Below are 21,547 nucleotides of genomic sequence, written 5' to 3' on the forward strand. Positions count from 1 at the left end.
GTTTTTCTATTTTGTGAGTGAGTAAGAACTCTAAATCACAGGCATGCCACAATTAATACAAAAAAATGAAACTGGCCGATTCTGTATTGTAATCCGTTGTAAAGGGCAATTCCAGCTTTTATGCTAACCTTGTCATAAGTAGTGAGTGTCCTGTTGCTGCATGAAACCAGTCCCTGCTGGCTAACAGAGATCAATGGCACATTCACCACAGCAAGGCTTAGTGACATGCAGAATATGGCCGATGGCACCTCCAGTGCCATTTTGTTCGCAAGATTTATTGTCTCCACCTGAAAAGACATAGAGAGATTGAAAGGTGACAAGATGATGCCTGCAACCATTTCATTTCCCCATATTCCCTGCTCGTTATTGCAAAGCCAATAATGGTCCATTTCTTAACCATGCTGATTAAAAATTTGCTGCGGCACAAAAGCCCAGCTGGCTACAAGTTACTTTTATAAGAAGAACTTCAAGCCTCTCTCAAACAAGCATTGTGATGACTACTGTTGAGGGTTTAACTCCAATCCATGTGGCTATATTCAGCTTCCTATATTATAAAAGAACATGTAAACAGTTTTTCAGAGTGGGTCTCCATATTATACACAGGGCCTTTCATTTTCTGGTAAAACCTGATTTTACTAGATTCGTACATTCCAAGCAGATTTCTTAAAATATGGGCTAAACCTGATTTCTATCCGAAAATGCACATAGCACATACACACATAGCACATACAAACATAGCACATACACACATAGCACATACATCACAGTGCACATAGCTGAAGACACTGCACGAGAATTAGCAGATATCTAGCACTTATTCTAAAAGGGTGCTTACTGATGATTTTAAACCACTTAACACGCTTAATTCAAGATGTGGCTTCATTTCAGTATAAGTTAGAACGCAGATACTGAGCAGATATCTCATTGACATTACTGTACCAAGCACTACTCAAGTTAATGACATTCATCTAGAAGGCTATAGTGCATATTAAATTATCATCATGATGTTGCATTAAAGTTTTTGCAGTGAACAGGCCGTTCAGGTTTTGCACGGACATGGAAGTACTACACAGGAGATGCTAACACATGGCAATATAATTGCGGTAAATGAGAAGAGTAAATATCTGATTAATTAGTTTTTAGTGCAACCTACTGTTTTCCTATATTTAATGAAATAATGAACAATAAACAGACCCCTTTTATGCCCCCCATAAAAAAATGAGCGCTTATTGTAAAATGACTTTTTCTGCAAAAAAAGACCCAAAGAAACTCTACTTATTGAACTTTTTCTCAATAACCAAAGTCTTACTGTAAATTAAGCTTAAAAAAATCAGCCAATTTCTACCTCCTGAAACTAAAGAAAAAAATGAAGCCTGAAAACGAAGGACCCTAACTATACACTAAAGTATGTACACAACAATAACAATATGTTACTGCAGCTTTGCTTTATAGGAAAGATTCGAAAGGGCATTTCTAGCTAATCCAACAGAAGTAGAAGCAAGCCTTGTTTAATTTATCAAAAAGTTCTATCATACTTGCTACTCAAAAGGGCACTTAACCCTTCATAAACCATACCATGTCACGTTTCCCAAACTGCTTGGCCGGCATGGTCTCAAGCTGGCAGGACTGTTCCATTGCATCATGGTGGGTGATAATGAAATAGTTGACAGTGCTGAAATTACAAGAACCAAAGCCACCAAAAGTTATAATCCAAGAAATTAGAAATTGGCTGGAACAGACAGTACAGTTATACATGCATCAAAAGACTGCAGAGTATGAGGAAAGGGACCCTTGACACATGACGAGCCCAACAACATCCTGCCATTGCACAGGACAATCAATAAGTATATTACTCACTCTGCAATGTGGATCAGTGCTGGGGTGACAACATGAATGGGTGCACCAAAGACCAGTTGCAGGTGCCTGGACTTTGAGTTCATGAATTGCCAACGAAGCACCTTCAAAGAAAACAGTGTTACCAGTTATCAACTGTCCTCAAAGTGATGGTGTTGAATGGCATTTTTTTTTATTTAAAAATATTAACAAACATGGAGATAAAATATATCTGGCAGCCACAGAAACTGCCACTAGAAAAAAAGACCACATGATAAATTTCTGGACTGTATACAGACAACAATGAGAAAAAAACAAGACACCCGAGATACTGCCTGAGCAGAGTTAAAATCCTAATATCACTACAGGCAGCCATGTGACAGCATTAGGAGGGAAGAGTACAATAAAAATATCATTGCATGCATCTGTTTTACTTGGTTCACCAGTCTGGCAAGCACACAATTGTGCGCCTTACTCCTCCTATACCATTTATTCAAGACATAAATCAACGAACAAGCAGGGCAAGCAACAGCTGCCTATATTTGATGACAGCTTTTCTTGGCAATGAAGGGAAAGGTACAGAGGCAGGGACTAACTGTGAGGATAGCCACCTCACATGCTTCTCGCTACGAGATTGCTTCGCTCCATTGCTGTGGCAGCTGATGCCATCAATGAAAGTTTCTTTGAACTGGACATACCTAAACACAGCCGGGCTCGAGTAGCGGCGGCGGCGCGCGCTTTGTACGGCTTGCGCGCTGTGGGTGTTTCCTGTCTGCCTCCGCTGCGCGATCGTGGCGCTGCGACCCTACCGCTCCTCAGCCGGCGGACTGGCCGCTCGCATGTTAAATTCTGCGCCGTGTGGGTGTTTTCGCTCACTGATGGCACTTTTGAAACGCTGCAAACTATTTTGAATCTATTCAGGCTAGCATATACTCAATCCGCAGGCCTGCACATGCTTAGTGCATTGATGTATTCCAGTTGCATATTGTTTATGAACAAAGGTGATGTGAATCTGTACCGTATAGTAATACTCTGCCACATATCCCAACTATACTCCTTTTTATGTTCACAACAGCCCATAGTCACTGTTCACAAAGGTTGTACACTGTCTGTTCGACTACTAATTTAAGCTGGCTGGCAGAGTGAGATGCAACCATAAACACGACTCAAACAAGAAAATTAGCTCTGTTATCATACAGTTATATTGGCTGAGAGACTTCGAGATGGAACAAATATGCCTTCCCAAGTGCTATAAATTCACCTGCATTTGAGCAACCTTAGCTTAAAACTAACCATTTATTTCACTCTACTTAAACTTGGCTCCTAGGAATGCACTCCTACTTAATTCCAACCTAAATTACTAATTAAACTGCTGCCATCTGGTTTTGGGAACAACATCAAAAAAAACCTCAATAAACTATTTGTTTTACAGAAAAAGACAATAATGCACGTAGCTGGAATCAGTTTCACAGCCCACACCCGTCCTTTCTTCCTTGAATATAAAATTATGTTAGTTAACATTATGCACAAACATCCATGTCCAACATTACCGAACAAAAATTTTGAATATTGGAAAATGGTAAGGTACAAATTTCTGGAAATATCGAAGGTAAGGAAATATTGAAGGTGCCGTTTAACAAATTTTGAGAAAGTATGGAAGTATAGACTGCTGTTGAATAGTTTCATCAGCATTTAGAAAAAAAAGCAATCAGTATCGCATTTAGGTAATTGCCAATTTAACCGAATAGGCTTAAAATGAACTGCAAACTGAATATACGAGGAGAAAGAAAATTCAAGTTCGGTTAAATCCTTGGTGGTTTATAGCATACACCTACGTACATTTTACGTGCCAGTCTCACCTATGCCACATGTACAACTTGAATTCATTGCTTTCTACCACATTCATTGTTAATAGCTTCCGACGCCACATACTTTTTGAGAAATGTTGTACGTGTGATTCAGCTGGAGAGGAACCTAGAATTTCGCCATGATGAGTGTCCATCCACCAATTATCGCGTGCTTACATCCGCTCCACCATAAACCACCATCTGCAGTACCCTTTCATTGAAAATGCGCGACAAGTGATAACCGTGTGAAATAAATTTGTCAGAGTGCGAATCGCGGGTTTAACCAATTAATCCCTGCAATATTTACACTGTACTAGTTTTGTTTTCTGGAACTTGAACGTGACATCACTGACCTGACATCATCAGCCTATAGAAATTGCCCCCTTGAAGAAATTATTTAAGGGCCGATCTGCTGCGCCAAATACGTTATGTAGTGAAATTAGTGTTTTGTTTAGACGTGCGTCAGTAATACTTGAAGGTATTGACGCTACATACTGTTTTGGAAAGGTGATATACGCATATGATTCACTAAGAGCCCACGATTTCTACCGATTTGATTAAACAACCATTTATATTGTGTGCATACTTTCAAAGCTTGTTTACTTTGGCTGGAACCATCACCTGTGGTTAGCCACTACTGAGTATATGCGACAGTTGATTACCATGGGAACAAAATTTATCACAGTATAAATCGTGCATTGATCTACGCAATGCCTGCTCTTAGTCGTTTTGATTCCTGAAATGGGAGGGTGATTTGTCGGTATTTTTTAACAGCCTGCGCTATTTGAACAATTATCCTCTGTGGTTCTATCTCCATAATGTACATGCCTGCGTTGTGCCTCTGCTTGTGATTTTTTTTATTTGTTCCGAAGAGCCGATTGTCGTTAACTAGCGCTCAGAAGTATGGAACTGGGCGCGCGCCACCAGCCACCAGCCACCACAGACGCGAGTGGCCCGCGAACGGTAGGGTCACCGCGCCGCTAGCGGCGGCACAGAGCGTGACTCGCATAGACGAGCCCCATTTTCCGCGCGCTCAGTGCGGAAGCCGTACAAAAGAGCGCGCACTCCCCTTGAGACCGGCCGTGACCTAAACAACTTGTTGTAGTCAAAGAAACTTTTTTCTGTGACCCACTAACATTGAAAATTTGCACCTATGTTAGAATAATACCTTAAATTGCAAGTACTGCAATATACTATATTTTAAGAGGAAACTATTAACTTCAACCAGAGACTATATATATTCATTGCACAGGATGAGAGGGATTGTTTCAGCTTGGCAGCTCTGGCTGCATTGCCAAGAAAAGTTGTCGCAGAGTACAGTATGTCAGACAATGACATGCTTAGGTGATCTGGTAAGCAAGCCATGTTTTTAAGGTTTGCTGTCTTAAGTGCGGTCACAAAAGTAATAAACTTACCTAGCATGATGAGTGCCAGAAATTTATCAGTGAGGAACAGCAAAGCAATCCCCATTCTAACAGCTTAAAACTGCTCAAGTTAACCATTATATGTAGAAGGTGAACATACCTTGGTAACAGCATACACTTGATCAAAATCTGCATTGCGGGTTGCAATCAAAGCAAGGCCTGCGAGATCATGTTTGATTAGCCATGAACGAACAGCACTTGAGAAAGACTCAATGTCCCTGGGCTTCTGCAGAGCCAATATTGCAGCAAATGGAACAGCAGCCAGTAGCCTTGCATCTATTCTTAGGTTCAGAAAATGCTTGAAGGCAGACTCTGCAAGAGAGCAAAAAAACATCATCCCCACTTCTAATTTCTCTGGACAAGACTGTTTCTAGAAGCACATGCACCTTTACATTAACCCCATGAATTTGCAGCAACATTTGTCACAGCAACATTAAAGTAAAAATATGTACACAAGAACTTGCAGAAACCTATTCGTTGGCTTAGGCACAGGAATAGAAATCTTTCATTAAATTCTACTTTGGCACGAGAATAAAAGCCACATTTTTTTTTTTGACCATCAATGCTTTATGCTTTATGAAATTTTCCAGGCCATTAGAAAAGAATGGGGCACAAACATGGCAGCAATACACTGCTTAAAAAAAACAAGCACCCTTCACTCAATCTCTACATTGCTAAAAAAAGAAGACGGCTTATTGATAATGCAAGCCATCATTTCTAGAGTCAATGGTTGGAAGAGCTATTGCAAAGTGAAGAGCATAGTGAAGGATGAAAGTAGGGCAAGAATAAAATGGTGGTGGGGGTAGTGATGGAAGAGAAAAAGGATAATATGGAAAGTGGAGGAGGAGGGTACAGCAGAGGCAGGCGAGAGGGGACGTGCTCAGTGTGCGTGCGCCGGCTAAACATGTTTAGATAGCAGTCATGCTTACAGCATGCACCGCAACCACCTGCGCAAAAGCGCCTGCAGTGTGTGGCGGTAGCAAGCAGATACTCCATCAAGTTTTCCGGTTCACGAGGCACACCGTGAAGGCTTTGTGAAAAATGACACGCTTCCTTGCCCAAGGGAGGCAATTCCTTGTGCAATGGTTATGGGCCCCTTAATTGTCGCACAAGTGCGTGGCTGATTATGTCCAAATAGATACAAGATCTACCACAAAAGTGCTAGTCACAAAAGCCACATTTTTTTTTCGGCCATCATTGCTTTATGAAATCGTCACACAAGTGTGGCTGATTATGTCCAAATCTCTGCATTGCTAAATAAGAAGACTGCTTAAGTCGGCCATGGATCTGAGGTCAAACTGTCTACCAGTACAGGCATGGGCGTCTATGGGGCCATTTCTGGAGACCACGCTTTTTAGCATGTGGGAAAGGGCACATGCACACTACTCTGAATGTGCAGAGCATGTGGCTCACTCCAAACGAAGATGCATCCTTTGTGGCTTCAGCATTCCTCTTTGAAGCAATGAGAAAAGCAAGCTGCAATGAATTCTCTCGCAGGGAGCGCCAAACGCTGGAGAGAAGCTGAAACCGGTCAATGGTTGCACCATGCTGCTGTCCACCACCAAGGAGCGCTCGTTCAGTGCGATCGACAAAACGGCAAAGCTTCGCACTGTACTCTTAGGGGTAGCTTAAGCATCGTTCAAGTTGTTTGCCTCTATATATCACAAAATCAAGCTGTGCTCAATTTCTGCACTAGGGAGTACCGAAATTGTCGGTAAAGTTTGTTCCTGCATGTTGGGTTCACAACACCATGCAATACACAAAAGCAAAACAGAATCCCTATGATGCTTACACTGAATAAGCATGTATGGATACAATGCCCAATTTTAAATTTAAATTACATAAATATAAAACTCTCAGTAACAATAAAGTTTTGTTCCCACTTACTATACTTTTATGCTGCTATCATTAAATGCTTCAGAAGCATCTGTAAAAAGCAATGGCTTAAAAGCATATGATATCCCACTGGACAGAACAGTAGTACTGTAACTTTTATCATGAACACTTTCTGAGTTCTAATGTAATTCATTTCTGATTCATTAAATTCTGAAGCAAAAAATTCGTTCAGCATCACAGTTAAGTTCCTGAAGTGCCCAACTACCATTTTAGCAGCTGAGAGCCCCTCATGAGTGAAATTTTACCAGGCACTGTATACAGACAGACAGACCTGACAGACCCTACAGACCCGACACATCGACCGACCCACCCACCCACAGACTGAATGGGTGAGTGACTAGGGGAGTGAGTATGTGAGTGAAAGAGCGAGTGAACTGTTTAATAATTAGAAAGGGAGGCTCAATGGCATCTGCTGGGAAAACTGAATTGTTAAGGAAGGGAGAAGTAGAGACCCATTACATCCATGGGGGAAGCTTTGGGTGGTCAAGTCTTGCCCTCTTGACTGCTCTGTGAAGGCCACTTGGCATATCTGCCAATATCTTCGCAAATGCCATTAGCTTCAGCTCTGGTCAGTACATTAACCATCACCATCAGCGGGAACGCCATGCTTAGAGACAAGGTTGTCGTACCGATTGTGGAAGTCTGAGAAATGGCAAACTAGGCTGCAGTACACTGCAGTACAGACAAACAGCTGCAGTATGAGTACCTCATAACATCTACATTGTCCTATAATCTGAGCAAGAGCCGGTAAGCCATTTACAGACGGTGTACAGCGTGTAGGGAGTCATTGGCGATGATCTTATTAATCAAGATCTGCTCAGGCCATATGAGCACAGTTGAGGTAGCAAGGTAACCCAGCTTAGAAGCATAGATTCACTAGTTATAAGGAAAAAACCAGCAGGAGGGCGCAGCGGAAGCCTATTTTTCTCCTCACCACAAAAACGGTGTGTACATATCTAACAGGTGGGACCACTGCAAGTATAGTGCACTAGTGTCGTGTTAAAAATGACTGTGACAATGTGCTACAAATGTTATCGGCAGAGCGCAATTCAGTGGCCAAGTGCGCCATAGCCTGGGTATGTTGCCTTAATGCTGATAGTTGGGCAAGATGAAGGTTCATGATTAACAATAGTGCAAGGAGGACAGATGCGGCACAAATGAAGAGAGACCTGGACAAGTGCTTGTCCCCATCTTTAGTAGACACATGACAACCCATATGTGAAAAATATGCAGATTATCAGGCATATGCAGTCCTAGGCACTTCAAGGCCATGTTGCCGACTCCTGGACCAAAGTGCAGCTATTCAAAAAAAAAAAAAAAGCCAAGCATTTAGCAAATGCAGTATTTAGCCTGATATATAACAATTTAAAGCCATGCCATGAACTCCTAGGCCAAAGTGCATCTATGGACAGAAGTACTCACCATCAAAAGGCACAAGCTCCTTGCTTTTAGGTACGTAACTTAATCCCGTGTAGATGACATGAGTGCAAAGCCCAACTGGAAGGGCACTCAGCCCCATAGAATCTTCAGAGAACACGCACAGTAGAATTTCTGAATTAAAAATTAAAAAAGAAGGTATTTCCTTGTCACAGTACATTCACAGAATGGAACCAATTTACATGTCACTGAATAAAGTTACCTGATGGCTCGGGAGTACCAGGGATGGAGGAAACATTCCGCTTTGTGGCTGTGATGAAAAAATAACAAGCAATTACTTTTTCTCCTCCAGTCCAAAGTCATACTCGCTGCATGACAGCTTACATGACAAGCAGCTAAATTTCTTAACATTTCACTTTATCAAGCAATAACTGCACAACATCCACAAGGAGCTGGCCTTTTAGCAAAGATGCACCATGTGTAGCTGAATTTCATTTTTTTTTTTTGCAAATTATGCACAATTTCACCTCACAAAAAATGCATATATATTTACCCTCAGTCTTGCCACTGCTTTCTTTGTGTGATGAAGCACCATCTGGGTGACAGAAAAGCAAGCATAAGGGCAGGCTGGAAACAGCAGCAATGCCAACTGTGTGTCAAACCTACCCAAGCTATATCGAATGGCAGCAATGCGTGAGAAAGCTGTTCTATTCTCGCAAACTCCTTCGGTGTCCTCATACTCAGCATGGAAGGCTGCCACGCATGGAGAGTGCAGCTGCTTCTTGAGAAACTCCACCTGAAAAGAAGAAAAATGGCCACCCAAAACATCCCCTATAAAATAACCGCTGGTTGACACCACTAATTAGAATTACCAACAACAATAAAAGAGCACCTGAAAAACATGAAGGAAGGAGAAGGGTAGGAGAAGATTTGGCATCTCCTTTTAAGAAGCCCAAAAGATGCGCACCACCATATTGAGCTAGTGTGGTTCTTATTATTCTTACTTCCCGTACCTCTCCAGAATGCCAAAATACATTAGTGAGAACATTGCTGCTCAAAAGATTAACTGGGCAAGGTGGCTCCCACAGTGAGACAAACCTACATAAGTTTAACATTTTTCATCATGCATTAGGTGCTGCAAGGGGCACCACGTAGCGTTTTCATCCTTATGTAAGAAAAACTTCTCTTATACTCATCGTGTACCTCATAATTTATATGCTCCAGGCCTCTAAGAGAACACTCTTAAGAAAGTAAGCACATTGCAATACATCTCAATTACTGTTCCATGCTTGTATGCCACAGTGTAAATTTTTGCAAGTACAGCTTAGTGATACAACCAGTGAATAACATACCTTCATCTCTAATGTTCCCTCATTCTCAAATGTCTGCACATGTGTTGAATTTTGCTTGTAACATGACAGAGCACTGTCATACAAGATATCTTCACCACTATGCGATGGGCAGACCTGGAAAAAAACATTAACATTCGGGTGTAAATTCACTAGGAATGCTCAAATTAAAATGAAGCTGGTAAGAACATGACACGAAACATTGTACCAAATGAAGCTGTCCTTGGAAAGAATAACTATTATCAACAGAAAATCACTTGCATGATGAGGTCATCATTCTAAGAACTTTTATTCAATTGAATTCAACATTTACCATAAGTTTTTTTTATATGTGCAGATCAGTGCATTAAAAAAAGATACTGAATGCAATGACAACTCTGCTCCTAACTAAAAGCTATTTTCCTGAAGACAGCAGATCCATGTACAGTAAACCTTTGTTTATATGCTTAAAAAAATTGCTGGAAAAAACATTATCGACGAAAACCTATGATCCAAACGACCTAATTTTGGAAAATATAACTGCTGAATGAAGTACAAGGACATGTATTAACGATTTCCCTTCATAAAAGTGTTGATTAGCAATTCGTGGAACAAGATCTGACAAGCTCCTTTTCTAGTGCTCGTAGAATCTAGTGCGCATTAGCACTGTCTTAAGAGTGGAAGGAACTTCGTAATGCATCCAGAGCAAAACCTAGTATTCGGCGCCATTTTAAAGATGCTTCGCCCCTTCACATCTAAGTAACCTGACAAAGCCACCGCAATGGTTGACTGTCGCAGCGTTTCTATTTCTTAAGCTGCATTCCCAAGACCCGGCCAGTTCCTGTGTGGGCGCATCGCTGTAGTTCATAGATGCTTCGCCCCCTTGCCATTATGCACCGCGAAGAAACTTCAGCGTTTATCCTCTTGATGTCGCGTCCACGCAAAAAAGGCTCTCTCGAATGCTAGCGCGCCGTTTTGCTGCTGCTGCTGATGATGTTGGTGGTGGTGCTTCTTCTTCATGCACTTAGGCACTGCAGAGAAGCCACTATGACCGTTGACTCCCACTGCACTTTAGCTCTTGATGTCGCGTGCTCCCACGTTCGGCGCACTTTGCTCCGTTGGTCAACGTGACCACAATTTGTTGAAATTTTAAATGTACTAGCCGGGAAACAGTGTTATCCGGGAACATATTAACCGGGAGAAATATTGTGCAACTCAACTGGACATTTTTAATGATCGCGATTTTGAGCGCACAAACTGAGAAATTGTATGAACCGCGAACATATCAACGAGGTTTTACTGTATTCTGAGCAAAGAACAGAGTCAAGCAAAACGTGTGATAAGTTATAGTAAATGCATAGATAATTCTAATACAACAGCTAGATCAAATTAAATCTTACAATCTTTTCAGGTCGCATCAATGACTCACCTCAGAGTAAGAACAGAGTCAAGCAAAACGTGTGATAAGTTATAGTAAATGCATAGATAATTCTAATACAACAGCTAGATCAAATTAAATCTTACAATCTTTTCAGGTCGCATCAATGACTCACCTCAGAGTAACTGGTCATGGTCTCGTGCGTGCACTGGCTGCCTAACCGGAACTTATTTTGCCTACTGAGAGTGAAAGTCAGCACAGCCAAATTCATGGACACACATATTTCTGTCGTAATGTTCGGCTGGCTGGAAACTGCCTTTATGATCTCAGCATTTTCAACCTGCACAGAGATTTTGAACGATTAAACTGCAGGTTACTAACTAAGGCACAACAGCCATTATTTCGTTCTAACACAAAAGTAGTTTTATCTTACCAGGCCAGGCATTGCACTCATGGTTTTCGAAGAACTTGAAGGGTGCATTACATGACATGGCCCACTGCCTGGCTCATAATGATTCATAAATATTACTTTGTCCACATGCCTAGAAGAGGTAACAATAAATGGAAGCATTGATTACAGTGCTTATTTTGAATATCATGCAATGAATTGTAACTTACAATCTGTGCAAACTATTTTCTTTTGGTCATGCTATTATCACAACTCATCAAGGCTTTTTGTGCACTGAACTCGCATAGGATAGGCAGTATTTTTACATGAGTAAATGAATGAGTGCGTGTAACAATAAAAAGGATAAATGAAGACCTTGACCTAGCAAAGAACCTTAGCAAGAACCTTAGCAAAGAAGCCCAATATAACTGCATTAGACAGCCATCCAGAATAAAATTGCTACCACAGTTAAAATATTGTTTCATGCCATTGAAATGAACGTTCTAATTAGGAATACAATTCTTACCAATAAAAAAAAAGCCAAAACGTGCCAGGGCTGCAAGAACTAAACAAACCCTTTTCTCACAAGTTGTAACACACAGTATAGAAGCAATTCCACCATTAAGCTTTTCCTCGGCAGCTCAGCAACAGAAATACACTCAAAGTGTTGTCACATTACTTAGTTGCAACCTTTGCATTGAAGTAAACACTAAAATATGCAAACTGATGTAAGAACTGCAACTGGCTATTGCCACTGCAACAAAATGACAGCTTGTGACACCGAGGATTCATGTCACATACAATATTTTAAGGTTGTACTGAGCTGTGAAGCGTGCTCAGAAGAAAGCTGAGCACCATAATGTACCACTGCTCTCATGACAACTTACTTGATAGCAAATTTATTCATCTAATTTCTTCTATTTCAATTTTTCGAGTGAAAATAACTGTACAAGAACTAAAATATAATGTGCGTCCAAAGAGCTCAATCGCATCACTTTTCTAGCAAAAAAATATTTCTTATGGGCTTATATTATGAGCTGTGTATTAAACTACATATAATTAAAGCATGAACAACAGCCAGTTATGACACTCATCTCATAGCTAACATTTCTCATGCTTCTAAACACTGGTCTTGTATAGCAAGGACATGTTCACACCATTCCCTCAATTTTGACAGTGCAACAATTCTCAGCAGCATGGCCTATGGTTTGAGCACTGGATGATGTGCCTATAAAGATGTCCGCCACTTCGATATCACAAAAATAGTACATCAAAGAATACATTTTCATGTGTTCACAAGAACCATTATATAGTGTCTAACAGAAGTACTTTTACTTTCCGCACAAAATATTTAGTCATTATTTTAGTAGTGAACCCTTGCATGGAGAGCAGGAAAGTGAGCACTTGACATGGATATGAGTTCACAAGTAGATGTTGCCATTTTACAACTAATGAGAATCGATGAGCAACTAAACTCAATTCCTACATTCCTGTTCATCAAAAACATTTTCTTATAAGGGAAGAGCTAGCAAGTATACAAAGCTAACGAACCTAAAAACAGTCCTTTGTGCCTAGCTGCAAAGCTGAATTTTCTTCTGTCAACTGCTCTTCCTTAACAAGTTTAGCTATAAAGTAAGTAATTTCTTAGAGGCAACCCTGCGTTACTTGTCTCAGTGCTGGTACAGCCAAAGGGCAGCAAAAGTGACTGACTTAGTTGCTACATTCTCGAGCTCTGTGTGGTATTGGCTAAATACCCATTTCTCACTCTGACATATGAAATTCAGAAGGTATCACAATGAGTAGGTTTTCCTCACTATTCAAAATGGGCATTCAAATAATATATTAAAAAGAAAACTATGCGTTGTTCTGCAGGAACTCAAATGGACATATTACTGTAACACTACCTGTCTTAATGCATGAAGAAAACCATGTGATGTGGATTAACAGCACGAATGTTACATGAGTTACAACATAAGGAACAACTCACTCTTTCTGCAGAAAAAGTAAGTCTTTTATATTCTTTTGTGGTGGTATTCCAAGAATGATCGAGACTTTTCCAAAGCCTTCAGACATTTTGAGCACGCTGCGCAGTTCCTGCATGATGGAAGCAGAGTGCCAAAACGAGCTTTACAGTGAGTCAAGGAAGGCTGCCCCTGATGCCACAGTGAAAAAACCACAGATGAATAATTACAGGCAGAACAAACCCTAAACTCTAAAAGGAATCTGAAACAAATAAAAGGTATTAAAAATGAAAGGAAAGTCCGGACCTGGTGGCATGTCAGACAGGTGAGCACAGGACAATGTAATTTGGTTGTGCCTGCAAAATTCAGTTCCACCACTAATAGTGTCTTGGTGAAAGCCCATTTGCTTTTGCTCTCGTCTGGTCTCTAAAATTTACTCTGGCCATTTTCGTTTGCACATGCCAAAGCAAAATAATTTTCAAGCTTTTTTGTTACCCTTCAAGCTTCATCTTCGATGGTGAATACTGTTCTATACTTTTCTTTTGAGGGATACTAGTAAGGTGCAGTTAAGAATGCACTCCAGCCCCATTTTATTCTCCAGGTAATTTTTTGTGGTCTGGGTATGCTACTTGGCCTACTTAGGTGTGCCCTTACTATTCCCAATATCTGTTTATCATCATAATGACACATTGCACATTTAATATGAAGTAAATAAGTGCCCCACGTCAGGCGTTTACCACATGTAAGAATTCTGAAATTGCACACCTGCTGAATCTGAAGCGAGGTTAGAGTTGGCACTTACCTCAAACCACAATTTGAGAAAAGCATGCCATTGCAAAACCAGATAGCTCTGAGGTATATCACAGTGCCTTTAAAAGAGCTACTTGCCTAGCAACCAATTCCTTGCACTTTGCTCATAGAAACAAAGAATTGTGCACCAGGCCTCTGTTCAGTCTTGTTGATTTAGTATTATTAGTATTAACATTAAAAAAATGACAACTATATCATATAGTAACCATACATTATCAGATTGGATCCTACTCTAGAACCCATGATACTGTTAATATGTATCAGTGAATAATATGTGCAGATCCCAACAGCATGATCTTCTGTATTTCACAGATCATAATTTGGTCAAAGTTAATTTGCTTAAAATGCTACTCCACATCCCTGTGGATAGCATCCAATGTGTCAAGCACCACTGATACTACAGCTGCTGGCCTGTGCTAGAGTCCTTGTACTTGGAATTAAAATCATTGTAATCGAATTATTCATTTCTCGTCACCAACCCTGCTTTCACGAGATATGAGAATTATCATTCCTCAAATGCCCCATGCTTATGCCACATGAGATAATTTCTTCCAAACAGCTAATTGCGAGCAATAAAATGGCATTGGTTCTAAGACCTCGATTTTAATACACCCAAAACCTAAAATGTGCTAAAGTCCAGTTGCCATGGTACTGAAACATCAGAGCCCGCTATTCATATGAATAAATTAATGATAACAATGCGTGATTTAACAAATTTTTCCTGGTTCTTACATACAAATGACTAGCAATTTTCAGAAAGTTTCCTTTACCAAAAGCATCCTTATGGGTTGTAGTAGTATGGCAGGCTCTAAACACAGCCCACACAATTGACTGAAAGTCCCTAACTCTTACTCCAACATGCCAAGACCACAATTTCACTAATATGCTTCACAATTTGCAGCACTACCAAATAACTGGCCTTGAAACTGTCGGCACAGACCTTGAATGCAGCGAATATGTCTTCGCGAGGCCATTTGCTGGTCAGGAGAGCCAAGGTGTTGAAGCCCTTCACACGGAGCCAGGCAGCGCTTTCGAGTGCAAAATCTCGTGTCTTGTTGGCCGCGAGAATGTTAGGTGCCACTCCGGCACCTACCAAACTCGTGTGTTTAGCAAGTGTCGAGAAGTGGTGCAGAGAGTCAGCTGTAGAAGACAAGAAAATTACACCACAGGAGTTTTAGGCAAATCTGACTACAAAAATTTTTAAGACAGCCTCATTCAAGCAGAATGCTGAGATAAATGTTAGTGTAAACCCAATTTGCACAATGCATATTCTTGGAATACTGTCATACTTATCAAAATGCAACTGCAACAGTTGTATCTTGATTTGCCAAAAATTAGACAACATCAACAGCACCAAACCTAAATTTTCATAACAATAGTCATAAGCTTTACTGGCATCGTAACGGATAACTAAGGGTTAGTATTATCATTTCTTCAAAATTTTGCAAACCTCCTTTACTATCATAACTGCCATCCTACTGCCCTTCCCATCTATACTATCAATACTATTCACCAATCCAATGCAGTATTTGGCAAGAATCAAACACAAACACTGACCATGAACACAGCATAATTTTCCATTTATTTGGTCAGCTACAGTGAGCAACCAACATGATTCATGTTTCTATATAATAAGTCTTTCTAATGTACATACACCTTCTGGGTACACAATGGCAATGCACTACACACCTGAGAAATAATGCACAGGGCGTTCGTGCTTGAATCTAACCCACTAGTACCAGCATCTAGACAATTTACCAAATGAAACACCAACATGGCAGAATGAACAAATAAGTTGGTGCCATCATATATTTTTTAAACACAGGTCTCCAGCAACACAAAAAAAATAGAAGCAACTGACATGTGCCATCAACACAACTACCCACCAAGCTACATTCCTGTGATAAATGGCGTAAAATGCATGCAGCGAGCTCACGCTGCTGGCAGCAGAGGTGACAACATACTGCAGAGTTTCTTTACACGCAGCAGTGCAGATGTAATAGGTCAGTCCTCTCAACACATGTGCATCTTCTTCACCTGCTCTTTCAATGATAACACAAACATAACACTCACCATCTTTGGCAACCAAGGTTCTCTTGGCTTCATCGTATAAGACGCTGGTGTAGATGGCAACTGAGCAGAAGCCTGCTGGTGGCAGCAGGCTTTCAGACACAGTGCCACCAAACACACATACAAGTGACCCTGGAACAAGAGTAGTCTCCACTGAGAACACCAGTCACCAAATGATGCTAAAACAAAAAAATTCAGCAACCAGTGTGTTGTGCTGTGCCATTTATGAAAAAAAAATCGACGAAAGCAACTAGTTTTAACCTGTATCTGTGAGTCTGCCAATGTCAGCTGCTTCATAATGCGTGCCAGCTTGATGGTGCACGAAACTAGACAGCAGTTGGTGAAATGAAACGGCTAATACCAGACAATTTACACATGTTAGGGACTGTACAATTCCAAAAGAGCTATTATTCAAGTTCTAACAGAAGACCACTCCCCTCCGGTCTGTGTTCCCTTGTATGGTCCACCTCCAATCCTGTTTCGCTTCGAACTGTCCTTGTCTGGAACCAGCAAGTATTATGTAAGGCACATTTTTGGACTAGAGGTTGTGGAGTCTGCTTTTAAAGCAGCCATTGCTGATAGGTCCAGTACTGTAGACTAAAAAATACATTGCAAATTAAAGGGATGCCCACCTGGCTGAATGCCTTCAGTCCATTCAGTGCTATAACCTGAAAGAGGAAATGCTGTCAGTACATGTGAGTCCAAGGCAAAAATGGATAACTGTCATGCAAGACAGCACCACCTCAATATTTTCATGCACGCACTCATCAATTAAGGTAGTAGTAGCGATTAAAGGGACTTAGCTAACATTGCTTAACCCCAACTTAACTGAGTTTAACTTGATAAAATGCTTTTCACAGATGTCAAATATGGATATTTTTTCACAACCAGAGGTTTTCTAAATGAGAAAATCATGGTAACATCAAATGCTCATGGTGGGTCACCATGTATTTTTCTGCTCCGAAGTTGACCCATCAAAATAAAAGCGACTTTTCATGCTGGAAAACAATAAGAAGTGAGAGGCCCAAACATTTCACTGCACTAAAACAAAACACATAGGCGCTGAATTCACACTGCTATTAAAGAAGAAAACTCACCAGCTGCTTTGCCCAGTGCTTTGAGCCGAGCAAAGCTCTCCTTATGCATGCTGCAAGGAACTGTGTCTCGGTCATAATCAACGTTGAAAACAGCCCAGCAGCTCTTGGGACGGGCGACCTCAATTTTTTTCACCTAGCCAAACAAAAAGAGATGACAGCACACCTCAGCAGATGTAAGATAAAGCCCCAGTTGATAACAAAGAAAAAATATTATGCCTTCCTAGAAAATTTCATAATGGGATGCAAAACCTACAACTTTTTTTTCCCTTAGGCTCTACCTCTAACCTGTGAAGAATAAACTAGTGAAATCTTCAAAGCATTCAATCTAAAGACTCCCCACTGAACAAGGTTTGCCTTCCTTGGCGCTAACCTAGCTAACCTACTACATTTCCTTGGGCTCTGCCTGTAACCTCAGTAATAAACTAGTAGAACTGTCAAAAGCATTTAAATCTAATGATTCCCCGCAGGTAGTTTGGTTTCCTTGGCGCTAAATATGTGTAAGCAACAAACTAATTCGGTGACACTTGCCTTGGCTTTTATCAACTCTTCTTCCTCAAATGTGTCCCACAGTCCTTCCTTGTGTCGGTGGGCACTCATGGAGTATGCAGTATCAGTCGACTCATTCCATGGGCCACTGTCACAGTACTGCATGGGGAAACAAAGAGAGAGAGAAAGAAAGAAGCAGTGCATAACCTAAGAGCATTCCTGGTTAAGCCTTAAGACCACTCACATTAATTATCTCTCGAGACTTGGTGCAAGAGGAACCAGGGCCTGGAGCATCCACATAATGGAAACGCAGGGTAGCCAAGTTCACAGAGAGACACACGTGCCTGTTCGCCTCCACTAGTTTGATCCACTTTAGTGCATTCATCTGCAAAAGAGAAGCCATAATCATGCTATGCTAAGTCACGACATGCTATTTTGTGTACTCAAGCTAAACAAGGTATAATTTTCAATTTAAAGACAACTAAGTTACACACTTCAGAAGTCGTCCACAAGCAAAAGGCGTCAGTATCGTGGCACCTTAAATCACTGCAGGTTGAAGAGTTTCTTAACAGACACAGAGCACCAGATTCACTTATGGCCACACACTCTGAGTATTAAGTATTATATGTATATGTTGATGTCTGCATATATACAAAACACTGAGTTCTCAATAAAGTGCAAAGACAAGTGGCAAAATATACTACAATTTTAACTGCATGCAGAAAGTTACTTCATACATACACAGCAGTGAACCATATGAAAGTCTCATGTTAAAGAACCTCAGGTGGTCCAAATTATCAGGAGCCCTTAACTACATTGTTCCTCATTGCGCGAGCTGCTTTGGGGCGTTAAGCCCCACAAAACCAAAATCAAACCATACGAATGTCATACTGCATACAGGCAGGCGGTGAATAAGTAGTCACTCACTTAGATATTTCAGAATTCCAAAGCTATTACAACTTGTCATGCAAATAGAGCAAGCTATTCAAGTAGTCATACCCGTAAGAATATGGCCACTCACCATAGGCACAGACTGCTGACATGTGTCATTGCTCTCTTGAACAATAGACGGATAGGCTGTGCGACAAAACTTCCAAAGGCGCCGAAAGTGCGTTTGCAAGATGACTATATCGGCAGTCCTTAAAAGAACAAGAAAAAAAATAGCAGCTGTGTAGTCTTGTACAATCAGCTAGTATATGGTATTTTCATCTGGTCACCAGTCATCTTAATTCCATGTTGTTTGCAAAGTTGAAGGCCAGGCATAAAATGTTTATGTACGTACTAACAGAGAGAACATTCCCAGTGCCTTTTTTTCATTAAAATTCTGCAAGACTCAAGTCTTCCTTGTAATGCAATCCACACCTTTTAAATTCTCCATATTTCCTAATTGATTCAGCCAGGCAGCATAGACAGTACATACAGTGAGTTGTAAAATCAATTCAGGATTCCTGGTCTCTGGCCATCATCGCCAATTACTGGCCAAAGAATGCCTGCTCTCTCTGCGTTATATATTTAATTACTGATTCATGCATGCATTGGCCTTACCTTGTCAAAGGTGCTAGCCTAGCTGCAACATCACTTGGCTTCTGGTCAAAATCTGGTATCTCCAAACCCAAGGCCAAGATCAGCTCCTTTTTCAATGAGCTTCTGAACAGCTACATATAACAAAACAAAAAACCTTCATTCACAAAATGGTTGCAAATTCCAGGCTTCAGTCAAATTCTGACATGAAGACACTATAAATGGCAAACAACAAAAAAGAAATAAGTAGAAACCAGGCTTTTATATGAAATGAGTTTCTCAGCGAAAATGGCAACCAAAATTACCTGCAAGAAGAAGAGGTGTTTTTGCCACAGCAAAATGCAAACAAAATTACTTCCTTAAATAAAAAATATTGCAGTGTATCACTTCCCATTGTATAAGTAAAGCACGCAATGTGGTATGTAATTTACTGCAAAATATTGGTGCAATCAAAAACCTTACCATATTACTATAACTAACGGGACAGTCTGCTTTCTAGAAAGCTTGTTTCCAGAAAGCTGAAGCAAATTGTTCATTTCTTAATGTCCTAGCACTAGATTCCTCGTTAACAAAAAAGCCATCCTGTCTGTGGGTGAAGCCTTCGAGTAACTCGGGTAAGCTTGGGTAAGCTCGGAGGGGCGTCACGCCAGCTGCAGACAATGCTAACATTCACAGCGCAAGACGAACACGGACACGAGGGGAGACACCACAAAGCGCCGACTTCAACAAAAGTTTATTGCTGTGCGAGCGACTATATATGGTGTACAGCAAGTACACCATATTGTACCTTTTCGTTGCTGCGCATGTCCGCTGTACACCATATATAGTCGCTCGCACAGCAATAAACTTTTGTTGAAGTCGGCGCTTTGTGGTGTCTCCCCTCGTGTCCGTGTTCGTCTTGCGCTGTGAATGTTAGCATGAAGTACCAACTCGCCCAGCAACTGATTTTATGCAGACAATGGCAGGAAGCTCAGGTAAGCTCGGAGCATCAATCCAGCTACAGCCAATGGAAGGAGGGCATCACACTAGCTACAGCCAAGTGGAGAGAGAGTGTGAAGACTATGAGTGAGAAACGCAGTTGCGTGCACATGAAGATGTCAGAGAGAAGAGGCGAAGGATGAAGTCACCGGAGGAACACACAGTGCAGCAAATGGTAAATCATGGATGAAGCTGGTCTTTCGACAGATTCCGAAGCTGAACAGCAACACAAGAAAAGACAGTGCTAATGTGAGCTAACTGATCCAGTGGGCTTGGCAGGGTGGAAAGCCAAAGCAGAGTGGTGAAGACAGCATAACCGTGCTTAACGGGATGCGGAAACAGATGAAGAGTGAGAAACGCGGAGGAGAGCAAAGCACATGGTTAAGTCATCAGGGGAGCTTGCCGTAGAGAGATGAAGTCAAGTGGATTCCAAGACCGCTGAACAGAGGGAATGGCGACATGGATCGCAACGAGTAGCTCAAACAGCTTATGGCAAGAGGAAAGCAAAGAAAAAAACTCCAAGAAAATTTGGGTGCAACTCAATATTCCAGGCTTATAAAAAGGTTAACAATGATAAGCAAAGCTAAACAAGAGCAAACGTGCCATTTATGCAATATTTAAGTTTCGTTTGCTTAACCAGGTAACCCTAGGGCAATATTTTTATTCACAATTCATTTTTATTCTTCTAGAGTAGAAATGAGGATGCAATTGCATACATTTTTGCTGAACATTTCGATCTTAAACTTACAGTAATCACACAATAGAAAACAGCATTACAATGCCTTATTAGCACCCCATCACTTTCAGCTAAATCCTGAAACTATAGGATCAATGCAAGTTGACTAATGTTCTTATTGTAGCGTGGATGTTTTTAATACATAGATTAAATAACACACGCTGACAACAGCTGTTATACTTGCTCAATACTGTCATGGTTTTATTATTCTTTTGCCGCAGCTCTATATTTAAGTACAAAATAACAAGAAATCTGTGCACTTGATGGAAAATGAAATTGACTGCATGTGTGTGGCGTGGGTTAACATGAAATAGTTGCCTATGCTGTGAGAGGTACCGGACCTAAAGACTTTAAAAATGAATTTTTTTTCCCACATCAGATGTCTGTGCAAACATTGCTGCCTTTGGCTCCCAGTAG

At 40.9% G+C, this 21,547-nt stretch overlaps 1 protein-coding gene across 1 annotated transcript in view; it reads right to left on the reverse strand.

The window, feature by feature from the left end:
* Positions 1-21,547, reverse strand: part of LOC144098509 (uncharacterized) — a 72,872-nt gene that overhangs the window by 12,736 nt on the left and 38,589 nt on the right. Inside the window, exons 36-56 of the mRNA XM_077631209.1 lie at positions 19,441-19,550; positions 18,917-19,034; positions 18,140-18,280; positions 17,938-18,054; positions 17,410-17,542; positions 16,945-16,980; positions 16,780-16,812; positions 16,316-16,465; positions 15,183-15,382; positions 13,459-13,565; positions 11,517-11,625; positions 11,259-11,423; positions 9,730-9,843; positions 9,044-9,173; positions 8,931-8,972; positions 8,640-8,687; positions 8,423-8,551; positions 5,205-5,416; positions 1,858-1,958; positions 1,576-1,672; positions 129-287 (exon numbers count right to left, since the gene is read on the reverse strand). Coding sequence (XP_077487335.1) covers positions 129-287; positions 1,576-1,672; positions 1,858-1,958; positions 5,205-5,416; positions 8,423-8,551; positions 8,640-8,687; positions 8,931-8,972; positions 9,044-9,173; positions 9,730-9,843; positions 11,259-11,423; positions 11,517-11,625; positions 13,459-13,565; positions 15,183-15,382; positions 16,316-16,465; positions 16,780-16,812; positions 16,945-16,980; positions 17,410-17,542; positions 17,938-18,054; positions 18,140-18,280; positions 18,917-19,034; positions 19,441-19,550 — 2,451 coding nt within the window. The remainder of the gene's footprint in view (positions 1-128; positions 288-1,575; positions 1,673-1,857; positions 1,959-5,204; positions 5,417-8,422; positions 8,552-8,639; positions 8,688-8,930; positions 8,973-9,043; positions 9,174-9,729; positions 9,844-11,258; positions 11,424-11,516; positions 11,626-13,458; positions 13,566-15,182; positions 15,383-16,315; positions 16,466-16,779; positions 16,813-16,944; positions 16,981-17,409; positions 17,543-17,937; positions 18,055-18,139; positions 18,281-18,916; positions 19,035-19,440; positions 19,551-21,547) is intronic.

The sequence above is a fragment of the Amblyomma americanum genome, chromosome 7 (genome assembly GCF_052857255.1).
Source record: "Amblyomma americanum isolate KBUSLIRL-KWMA chromosome 7, ASM5285725v1, whole genome shotgun sequence".
Taxonomy (NCBI): domain Eukaryota; kingdom Metazoa; phylum Arthropoda; class Arachnida; order Ixodida; family Ixodidae; genus Amblyomma; species Amblyomma americanum.